This window comes from Budorcas taxicolor, chromosome 5 (assembly GCF_023091745.1).
Source record: "Budorcas taxicolor isolate Tak-1 chromosome 5, Takin1.1, whole genome shotgun sequence".
NCBI lineage: Eukaryota > Metazoa > Chordata > Mammalia > Artiodactyla > Bovidae > Budorcas > Budorcas taxicolor.
Genome location: NC_068914.1, coordinates 113350119 through 113362207, shown reverse-complemented (window position 1 = coordinate 113362207; position 12089 = coordinate 113350119). Strand labels below are relative to the sequence as shown.

Here is a 12089-nt window from a genome sequence, read left to right as displayed (position 1 = left end):
GATGTTGTGTGTAGGTGGCCTGCAGACAGCAGGCCCAGGGGGAAACCCTCCAAGTGCCGATGGTGGCTGTGGCCAGAGCAGCTGTATGGGGAAACCATGGTTGAACGCACCTCCCTGAGAGGCTGCTTCATGGAGCTTCCTCAGATGGCTTGGGGTGCGTCATTTCCTGTCTCTCTCGGGAGGAGGTGTGATCTTAGATCTTAAGATAGAAGCCAAGCCCACTTACTCCTGCTCACTGGTTCACTCCCTACCTTCACTCTGGGACAACTTGAGCAAGGCTGTCATGGGAAGAGCCACAGTAGTGAACTCCAGGTTCCAAGAGAGCTATGGAGTGTGTCTTCCTGAAGAGTGACACAGAGAGCCCATGTCCTCTTTACCCCCCGAGAGCCATAACTCCCCCTTATGTGGAGCTTTACAGCCAGCGCAGCTCTTCACCCACATCTCAGTCTAGCCACATTCCTTCGCTTGGCCTCAGCTTCCTCATCTGCAAAATGGGGATCACAGTGGTACCTGGCACCTAGGGTTGGTGTGAGAATTTAGTATACATACCACTCACACAATGGCAACTGTTGTGTAGCAATGCTGCTCTTATATGATTTTCTCATTTAGTCTGATTTTGCTTTTCACAGCAGCATGTGGTTGGGGCTGTTGCCGTTCCCTTTCCCAGCAAAGGAAACAGACTCAGTTGGAAGTAATGATCGCTAACATTGACTGAAGGCCTACTATGTATAAGGCATGGTTTAAGGCACTTACCATCTACCAATTCATTTGATTTCATATCAGCCCTGTGAGGTAGGTTACATCATAACCATCATCCTCTAACTTACGTTGAAGGAACCCAGGGTCAGAGTGGCTGACGTCCAGCAAGTCCCCTGAGGATCTTGTGACAGTGCAGACGCTGACACTGTAGGCTCTGGGTGGGGCCTGGGAGCCTCGGTTTCCAATGGGTTCCCAGCTGGTAGGTGGCAAGGCCAGGATTCGAGCTCAGACACTCAAACCCAGCATCCCTTGCTTTTCCCATCATGTGATGCAGCCTCTGTAAGGCTGGACATGCTTATTTTGGAAATGGATGCTAATCATTTCTCTTGGCTCTTTGGTGGACTCTGAGCAAACAGTTGTTAAGTAAACCAAACTATTGGCATTATCCTAATGGCTGTAGTTAATAGAGTTGGCCAGTACTAGGGCTATTGCAGGGCTTCACATACATGTCTTTAATCCTCACAACAGCTTTAGAGGTGGGTTGTACTATTATCCCTGTTTTGCTGTTGAGGAAATTGGTGGCAGCTCCCACATCACCTGGCCGTGCCAAGTCTAAGGCTAGCTCCAGGTTCTTCTGGCTCTACAGTCTCTGATCTGTCCAGTGCACGTCCTCTCAGTCACTGCAGTTACTGTCTGGCTATAGCTTATGTTATCAACATCAGCTTTCTTTCTCAGAGGTTAACCATCAGCAAGCCAGTACTTCCTTTTTCATTGGGTGAACTCCCAGGGATTACTCACAATAATCTTTAAAACAATGGTGGTAAAATGTATGTAACATAAAGTTTAGCATTTTTAGGTGTTCAGTTCAGTAATGTTAAGTACATTCACATTGTTTTGCCACCACCACTTCCATCCACCTCCAGAACTTTTACATCTTCCCAAACTGAAACTCTGTTCCCATTCAACAGTAACTCCCCATTCCCGCACCCCTGACCCTGCACTTCCGTCCCCCACCCTGATCCTGGCATCCCCGCTTCTTGATGAACTTGACTCCTCTTAAGTACCTTAGGTAAGTGGAATCATGTAATATTTATCCATTTGTGTCTGGTTTGTTTCACTTAGGCAAATAGTGTTTTCAGGGTTCATCCATATTGTAGCAAGGCTAATTCTTTTGAAATGTGTATAATCATTTTCCAGTTTGTGTCTCTGATTTTGATCCAGCAGGGCACACCTTTAGAAAACAACAAAACTCCAGAAATTAAGGACATGAGCGTTGACGTCTTTTTCAGAGTTCAGGCTGAATTGAACAGAGGTGGTTCTGAACAGGGCAGAGCAGCAGTCCATTAGCAGTACAAATGCAAAGTGGTTACCTTCCTCCAAAGCTTACCACTGTGTCAGCAAAATACAACTTTGAAAGCAAAACCACATGCCTCCTTGGTGGAGAGTCAGTCTCAATACACAACTGATGTTCTGCTACAGAGAGTCTTTCAGAACCCAGCGTTCACATGGGTCTTCTGTCTCTGATCTTCAGCAGAGATTCTTCTTTTTTAAATTGATTTTTACCCGAGTATAGCTGGTTTAGAAGGTTGTGTTAGTTTCTACTGTCCGGCAAAATGAATCAGCCATACGTGTACATACACCCCCTCCCTTTTGGACTTTGCATTCAGCTCACCACAGTGTACTGAGTGGAATTCCCTGGGCTGTACAGTGGTTCTCACTATTTCATACATTATCTTAAGTCCTCTAACCATGTGCTTCACTTCCAGAGCAGGGGGCAGGACTAGCTCCTTTATGACTTTTTCAGGTTGGAACCATTTCTGGGATTCTTTTTTGTTTTATTATGTTTAAAGTAATCATTTCCCCAAATCCCCAAATATCTTTTATTTCATTCTCTTTATGGATTTTGCCTTTTTCTAGTATCTTCTGTGCTATTTCACTTTCATATTTTTTTGAGTTCAATTCACTTAAAAAATCCTATGTATTTGAAAAAGAAACCTTACATAGTTACTTCCAAGGGAAAACCAGTATTGCTTTGAGTATAATGAAGCTAATCAAGTTACCTGTGTGGATTTCAAGGGGGGACATGTATTTGAGCTCCAACTTTGTAAAAATGCTTAAAATGGTAATTGGGACATACATTATGTCATTTAATTTTCACCAGGACATCGTGGGGTTGGATACTATTCCTACCTCCATTTTACAGGTGAGAAATGGAGACTTTGAGAAGTTTTGTAACCGGTGGCCATTCCCTATCTTATTGTTGTTATACGCTCCATGCAGTGTGGAATTTTAGAGCTGCAGCCCAAGTTTCAGTGGCTCAAAGATGGAAAAGTGTATGTGTTGATTAATATTGCTTTTCCGTTGAAGTGCCAGGAACTTGGACTAATCTAGATTTCTATTAATTTTATGTCAGCAGCAATGACAGTTTTACTGGGAGAGGCCGATAGACATCAGTCTGTAAGGATGGGAGTGGGACATAACATAAACACGCTTCTCAAGAAGGGCTACAGAGAAAGCAAGGATGCCTAGACTTGGAGTGCTCGGGTGTGCATGTGGGGATTTGCACGTAGTGATGGTGGATGTCTCGTGTGTGTGTGTGTGTGTGTGTGTGTGTGTTTGGAAGCTCACGCAGTGCCCCAGATGCCACCAGCATTCACAGTGCTGTGTCGGCTCCTGCCTTAGCCAACTTCTTGGAATGTTCCAGGGCTGCAGCTGGTCCCTTCGTGTCCTGATTGACAGGACATACTTCATAAAGCTTCTAACCATCTTCCTGCAAGCCAGGCAGGGAGGGGCCTTGATAAGAAAGTGAAATTCAAGGCAATTAAGTGCAATCTGAGTCCCAAGATGCATTTTCTGAGTGCGGTTTTGTGCCAACTGCTTTCTGTGCCATTCCATTATTTGGGGCAACTTTACAAAACTGGCTTCTTGGCGCTGCATTCAGAGCCTCAGCTGGATGGATGAAATCACTCATCCTGTTTATAAGCCTCCAGTGGAAATGTGTGTAGGGTAGGGCAGAAGTCCTCAGAGGCTCAGCGTGGAAGGCTGTCTTAGACTGGCTGAATTTGCAGATTGCCCATGGGTAGCACAAAAGACAGCGATTTGAACCTTTAGAGACACCTGGTTTACAATTGTCACTTGCTAGTTAGCTCTCCTGAGATGAATAACCTAATTTTCTTAAACCTCAGTTTCCTCATCTGTTCAGTGGGTTTTTAAAAAATTGTGATGAAACATCCATAATGTCAAATCTTCCATTTTCGATATTTTTAGATGTACCATTCAGTGGCATGAAATACATTCACATTGTTGTGTAAATGGAATTTTAGATAGGATTAAATTGGAGAGTGTAAGGTACTAAGGTGCTTAGAACAGAGCCTAATAACTGGAGGTTGTTCAATAAGTGGTAACTAAGTTTAATATTTATTTTCTATTATCTACTAATTATCTTGTGCTTTTCAAAATATAAGGCCTATTCTGGTGACAGGTGTTTCTTGGGTGAGGACAGGGGCTAAGCAGTGAATGATACAAAGATGAGGGGTGGATGTGGAACCTGCCACCTGACTCGGGGGACTCAACCTAGTATGCAAAGTGAATTTATATATATATCTATATTTGTATATATATGTTTCCTGACATATACATACACACATAAGTAGTATATAGTATATATGACCTTATATATACTACATACTTATGTATATGTCAGGGTATATGTATATACAAATTTATATGTACATATGTAGTATATATGAATATACATGATAATTCATACATGCATAATATACGTATGTATGTGACAATATGTGTATACATGTAACATATATACCTTATATGTATATATGAATAGGTGCACACACAAACACACAGAAGAGCACTGCCATGAAGGATAATAAAACACTTTAAGAAACCAAAGGAGAAGAGAGTGATTCCAAGGGGTGTGTGATACAAGAGAAGCAAGGTTAAGAAAAACATTTGGCTGGACTCTAAAGACTTGAAAGTTACAAAGCACCTTGGCCTTCACAATCTCACCTTGATTAATTTTTTTCTTACCATTCTCACAGTAGTCCTGCAATCTAGTACACGATAGGGATCATGGGTTTGCATTTTCTTGTAGGTAGACTGAGGCTCAGAGTGGCTAAGTGACTCTGCTCCATGGCACAGAGATGGCTGGTGGTGGAGTGTGGGCTGCACTATGGTGACACAGAGCCCGCTGCTCTGGGTCCATTTCATCTAGGGTTCCAAGGTGTGCACCACACAGTTCTGATCAGTGTGTATGCACAGGTAGGCGCATATACCACATGGATGGATGCCGCGAGATTTTCGGTAGGCCGCAGACAGTTCTCAGAGTAGTAACTATACACTTTAGTGTTCATCAGAAACACCAAGCATGTGATTCTGTGGGTATTTCTCAGGGCACATCTTTACTGATGTGAGAAGAGTCCTTGCACAGAGTGATTTTTAAGTAATAGACCATGCAGTGGGTGCCAAGCACTGCAGTCGGGAGTCACAGGCCCAGTTGTACGAACTGGTCCTTCTGTGAAAGCTCAGGGCTGGAGAGCAGAGGACGACCCAACCCAGCTGGCAGAGCCAGCCAGGGGCACCTCAGATGCTCTAGTCTGGGAGGTGTGAGCGGAGCTAGTGCAGACAGTGACTGCAGTGCTAACAGGCTCTCTGGGTCTCACTTCTCTTTGTAGATTGCGGACTTTGGGCTTTCCAACCTGTACCAGAAGGACAAGTTCTTGCAAACGTTCTGTGGGAGCCCACTCTACGCCTCTCCTGAAATTGTCAATGGGAGACCTTACCGAGGGCCAGAGGTAAGCAGCTTGCCTGGTGTGTAAGGTGGGGGGCTTGAGGGAAGGAAGGAACTTAACCTAGGAATACTTAAAAAAAAACCCATAAAAGCAAGCAAGCAAAACCTTTTATGATTATAAAAGCCATAATATATATGTGTATATATATATCTGGAAGAAAAATCCAGAAAAGCCTAAAAGAGAAAGTAAAGTTGCCTCCAATTTCCCCATGAGAGATAACCACTTAATATTTGTGTGGTTTTTAAAAAGAGTTTCCCCCCCCCGGTGTAGATCTCATATTTCAAATAATTGAGATCACTATATACATGTATATCTCACCTTTTATTAACTTAAAATTGTCATATTTTCTAAATTTGTTATTAAAAACATGGTTTTTAGTGATGACACTTATTTTATGCATATACCATAATTTATTTAATCACTTACCTAGTTTTAGACAGATTGTTTTTAGTTTTTCCCTATTATAACAAAACAGGCAAAACAGAAAGCAAACTCTCACTCTGCAGTGAATCTTTTTGCATGCATTTTGGACAGCATGTATTTTTGATTAAGGAAACACATTTTAATTGCATCTTCTGACTCATGAGAAATGCATCTCTCTATATGCCTAAACTTATCAGGGCCAATAAAAGACGTGTATGTGAGAATGTCCTTTTGAAAATGGGTGAGTTGTGACTGATTACTCATTTTTAGAATGATAGTTCTATTTGCAGAAAGAGTCATCTACTTAGGATCCTTTAAATAGCAGCCATTCAGTGGATTAAAATGTTTTCTTCCAAATATTTATCTGTTTGAGAGTGTTTAGGGGCAGGGCAAGAGGGTAGAGAGATGGATGCCAAGAGCCTCCGTCAACTGCAGTAAAGTCTTTCTAAAATAAGAATGTAAGAGAGGAGCGTAGGATCCAATTTACAAAACTGCAGAAACTCGACACTAAATTTATCATAGATAACGAACGCTCCTGTGATCGCTGATGGTCTGTTTCCGAGGTTACAAGCTGGCAGCCTGTGATCTGGCCAGCAAGCATACTTTATTTGGCCACGTTAGTCTTTCTAAAAAAGTGAACAAACATTTAATCAATGGGCTATTTCACATAAAAGTCTGTTTTCTGACTTCTCTTGAAAAGCCAGAGGCTCTAATAGTGCTGGGCCTGTTTGAGTAAGTGGCCCCTACTGGCCAGCGGAGGCTGCCTGCTTAAGGTGGGGACTGCCCTCCACAGTTTGCCTTCAAACCAGCACTTGTCTCTTCAGCCCCACCTTGTCTCTTGCCTCGTTCATTTTGTTGCCTGCTTGGCTCTTGTAGCCATTTGGGTCTGTAGCCTCTGAGCCATTGGAAGAAGCTGCAGGATTCCTGAGTAAGGAGTCCAGAGGCCCGTGTTCCCGTCTGACCTCCATCACTGGGATGGGGCGTCTCTGGAGAAACCACTTAACTCCCTTGGGCCTCATCTGTCAAATGGAGCTGAAAATAATGCAGGGCCCTACCTGTTTCCCCAAATTATAGTGAGGATCAAAGATCATCTATTGAAGAAAGTTCTATGAATTAGGACTGTTTGAAACGAAAAGGTCAGGCTCTGAAGCAGGCCCCAGGTGCACTGCCTATCAGGTGTCAGGCCATGGTGGGAATCTGGCTGCCAGGTGCTAAACTCCCTTCCTGGGGTCGTTGTGGGTGGCTGCTCATGGTCTGTGATGCTGATGTTTGGGAAGGGAATCTACTTGTCTCTCTCTGCTTCAGGTGGACAGCTGGGCCCTGGGCGTACTGCTTTACACTCTTGTTTACGGAACGATGCCCTTTGATGGTTTCGATCACAAGAACCTCATCCGGCAGATCAGCAGTGGTGAATATCGGGAACCCACGCAGCCCTCAGGTGCGCGCCTGTGGACGGCCAGCGGCTGGGCCGGGCGAGGCCAGCTCACATATCCCACTTTTGTGTCGATGTCTGTAAGGAAGACACCTGCTATTCCTCTTCTCCCCAGATCTTTGCTGAGCTGGCTTGTTAGTCCGCTTTCCCCAAACCTTTCCACTGTGGTACCTGCAGATCAGTTGTTCTACAGAGCAGGCTAAGAGTCCTGTTTGCTTGCTGTGCAAACTTGGGCAAGGCTCTTACCATGTTTAGATTCTGTTTTCCGCTATTGGTGCACAATTTGGAAAAGGTATTACATGAAATCCCTTCCAGTCTGTAGACATAAACTCCCTTGGTAGACTCTGAGTGCATGAGGGTGGCAACTACTCTTTTTCACACCTTGCCCCACTGCGGGTGTGGTACATGAGTGTTGTTTTGTTACCATGGCTGAGAACAACTTTGTCCCATTGCCCCCACCTCCTAGCAAACTCAGTGGTTTAAATGACTTTGATGAGCCATGTCTCTTGGTTCCCTGGATTGGCGAGAGCTCCTCTGGCCTGGCTGGGGTTTCTCCTGCAGTTGCAGTCAGATGGTAGCTGAGGTTGGGGCCAATTGTGGGGACATCTTGGGGTCCCTCTGTGTGGGCTGTCTCTATGAGCAGCCTCCTCAGGCCTGTCCCTCCAGGGGGTAGCCTGGGCTTGTTACATAGCAGCTCAGGGCTCAAAGATGGAGGAAGAAGTAGCTGCCAGGTCTTAATGTCTCCTTGGAAGCCAGATAAGGTCACTTCTGCCATGTTTTATCAGTCAAAGTGACCAAGGCCATAAGCTCCATCTCTTGACAGGAGAGCATCATGTGGGTATAGAAGGGGTGTGTACAGGTAGTCGATTTTAGAATGTAATTAACAGACCTTTCATATATACACATCCCACATGTGTGTACACACACACACACATACACACACAAGTTGATTCTCATTATTTGCGGCAATTCAGTAAAGTTGCTGTGAATGCTGAATTCATGAATACTGAACCACTGCTCCTAGGGAGATACAGGGCTTGACTCCTGTGAGCCTCTGGTCACAACGTTTTTGTCAACGGATCACTCCATATCCTTGTCTTATGGACGTTTCTGTTTAAAGGTGCCTCTTTTAAACTGTACTATTGATTCATGAACATCAAACTCACAGCCAACAGCGCTTTAGTTCATGCCTGGGAGCAGCTTGTCTGACACTTGTCTGATACCTGCCTGACATTCTCTCTGCATGGCGCCTCACCGTCTTCTTGCCCTTACAATCACCAGACAGCACTTCAGCACATTTGGGGGCCGTTCCAACAGTGAGATCACCAACAAAAAGGGCAGCAGTGTGAAAAGCATGGACTAAATGGGTTATGAAAAGGACACTTCCAGCACAGGAGCAGAAACAAGAAGACAGTGCCTTGTTGCCTGGTTCTGGCTCAGCTGGGAACACACATGCACAGTGGGGGCAACTCATTTTTTCTCCTCTGTGGAAAGCACCCTGAGTATTGATTTGGGGGTTACAGTACAGCGTAGTGAGTGGGCAAGTTTATAAATACAGAATCTGAATAATGAACATTGACTTATTTTATATAAATAGATATAGATATACACACATATACATCTGTATATATTTTTCAATGAGCCAACCTGTGGGGTTTGTTGGAGAAAATTCAGGGTGACCTCTATGGTAGCCTTTTTGGCTCAGTAGCCAAATGGTGCCAACAGTTTCTGGCACATTACAGGGGTCCAGAGACTATTTCTTGACCGAATGAATGAACATCCTGTTGCTGTACAGAGGTGTGTCTCACCCCCAGCACCATTGCCAGGCCCCTGCCAGCTACTCATTAGCTGCATAAGTAGCAGAGGGGAGGTGGCGCCTTCCTGGGATATAATTCAACTCCCACTGGGGAAGCACAGTTTGATCTTAAAAGGTGATTTATAAGCTGCGAGAGTCAGTTGGTTCCTGTGGCCTCCTCAACATCCCTTTGGGGCTTTCCCTTAATTCTTTGGCAGCAGAAATTTGCAAATGGAATTTTTCAGACAGGCCATAAATGGATAGCAGATAGAGATCAGCTCTCTGATCCGACAGCTGGGTAGGCTGTGGATTATATCAGAGAGGGACAGGAGGTGAGCGCTGGGTGTGGGTCTCAGCCTGGCTGAGGCCCTGGGGTTCAGGCCAGCCTTGAGCACAGTACCTTTCAGTGCCCAGGTGTGCCAGCTATGAGCACCTCTCCATCCTTCTCTGCCTCTCCCTCTCTGATAAGAAGCCTCTTTTTTTTTTTTTTTTTTGCCATTTTAGCCCTAAAATTTCCTCTCTGTGCTGACATACTTTCCCAATGACCCAAGCAGTGTGTATTTATATAAGTCTACCTTTGGAGAACTAAAGAAAGTCATGGTAATCTACACCTGTTTTCCCTTTTGGTAAGATGATACCCACCAAAAGAATGGTGGGGCCCTGCTTGGACTTGGGCCTGGATTCTTTCCTGGTTACCTGGTCTTCCCCATTTTATAAAGATCTGAGTTGATGGAAAGCTCAGCAATTCGACATTGTGTTACCTGTGTGAAGAAGCATGCCAGGCTGTGATGGCCCCCTGGCCTGTGGCTCTGAGTCTGGCTGGTGCTTTCTGATGTCCAGTCTGGAAGGCTGCAGCTTCCCGCTCCACAGTGTGGCTGAACTAGGGCTTCCTCTGGATTTTCCTCAAATGAGTGTCTCCTGGAGTGTCAGCCCTGTGGCAAAGCCCAAAGCCCCCATAAATGTATTGCTCCTAGAATTCTCTGGTGATCCAGAGGTTAGGGCTCTGCACTTCCATGGCAAGGGGCATGGGTTTGATCCCTGGTCCAGTAACTAAGGTCCCGCATGCCATGCAGGGCACGGCCAAAAATAAACAAAAAAATGTATTGTTCCTTTTGCTTCTTGTCCCGTAGATGCTCGAGGCCTCATTCGGTGGATGCTGATGGTGAATCCCGACCGCCGGGCCACCATCGAGGACATCGCCAACCACTGGTGGGTGAACTGGGGCTACAAGAGCAGTGTCTGTGACTGTGATGCCCTTCACAGCTCTGAGTCCCCACTCTTGGCCCGCATTATTGACTGGCACCACCGTTCCACGGGGCTGCAGGCTGAAGCCGAAGCCAAAATAAAAGGCTTGGCCAAACCTGGGGCCCCTGAGGTCGTGCTGGAGCGTCAGCGGTCGCTGAAGAAGTCCAAGAAAGAGAACGACTTCCCTCAGTCTGGCCAGGACTCGGTGCCCGAGAGCCCATCCAAGCTGAGCTCCAAGCGGCCCAAAGGGATCCTGAAGAAGCGGAGCAACAGCGAGCATCGCTCTCACAGCACTGGCTTCATCGAGGGTGTCGTCAGCCCAGCCTTACCGCCCACTTTCAAGCTGGAACAGGACTTGTGCCGGACTGCCGTGCCCCTGCCAAGCCCCCCCGAGGCCGAAGTGCCAGGTAAACTCAGCCCCAAACAGTCGGTCACGATGCCCAAGAAAGGCATCCTGAAAAAGACCCAACAGAGAGAATCGGGTTACTATTCGTCCCCGGAGCGCAGCGAGTCTTCAGAGCTGCTGGACAGTAATGATGGGCTGGGCAGCAGCATCCCCTCCCCCAGCCCCCCGGACCCGGCCAGGGTGCCATCCCACAGCCTCTCCTGTCGCAGAAAGGGCATCTTGAAGCACAGCAGCAAGTACTCAGCGGGCACCACGGACCCGGCCCTGGCCAGCCCTGAAATGCCCACACTGGAATCCTTGCTAGAGCCAGGCGTCCCCACCGAGGGCCTCTCCCGGAGCTACAGCCGGCCTTCCAGCGTCATCAGCGATGACAGCGTCCTGTCCAGCGACTCCTTCGACTTGCTCGACTTGCAGGAGAACCGCCCCACCCGCCAGCGCATCCGCAGCTGTGTCTCTGCCGAGAATTTCCTCCAGATCCAGGACTTTGAGGGGCTCCAGAACCGGCCCCGGCCCCAGTACCTGAAGCGGTACCGGAACCGGCTGGCAGACAGCAGCTTCTCCCTCCTCACGGACATGGATGACGTCACTCAGGTCTACAAGGCGGCTCTGGAGATCTGCAACAAGCTCAACTAGCTCCCGGGGTGCAGGGGTGGGGTGGGGTGGGTACGAGGGAGAGGAGTAGGAATGATGACTGGGCTTTGGAGCTGGTTACCTCTTTGCTGGCCATGACAATAGACTGACAAAGGGATTGGTGCTGTTTGGCTTTGGCCAAATTTGAAAGCTGAGTCAGTGCCTATGTGGGAGAGGTGGGCAGTTGGCCAGTCCTGCTGACTGCCAGTTAGAATTGGGATCCTAATTGGCATTTTGCTTTATGGCATCTCCTAGGGGACCAGCTGTCCAGGGGAGGTGGTGTTGGCCAGCACTTCCAGGATAGGGAGGGAGCATATGGGAGAGGGAAGCATTTCTCTAGAAGTCATCCACATGCTTCTGGAGGAGGGCAGAACAGACTATAGCCATCTGTTGCAAAATCACTCAGAGCTTGCTCTTTCTCATGTTATTAGCAGGCTTGGTCTGACTGCATAGGGTGCACATGTCGATTTTAGTTATCTGAGCTTGAATCAGTGATTGATTGATAAGGGCTGCTGGGTGCGTTGGTTTGAGTAGCCCCGTGAGAAGGAATGCTGTGATTGATTAGTAATGGCTATCATGGGGATGGGAAGGGGTGCAGTAACACTCATGCCTTGTCGTTGTCATCCTTGACCTGGCTAAGCCCTGGGAGCG

At 46.8% G+C, this 12089-nt stretch overlaps 1 protein-coding gene across 1 annotated transcript in view; it reads left to right on the top strand.

The window, feature by feature from the left end:
• Positions 1-11441, top strand: part of NUAK1 (NUAK family kinase 1) — a 68856-nt gene extending 57415 nt beyond the window's left edge. The window contains exons 5-7 of the mRNA XM_052640724.1: positions 5391-5510; positions 7236-7368; positions 10288-11441. Coding sequence (XP_052496684.1) covers positions 5391-5510; positions 7236-7368; positions 10288-11441 — 1407 coding nt within the window. The remainder of the gene's footprint in view (positions 1-5390; positions 5511-7235; positions 7369-10287) is intronic.
• Positions 11442-12089: the final 648 nt, after the last annotated feature.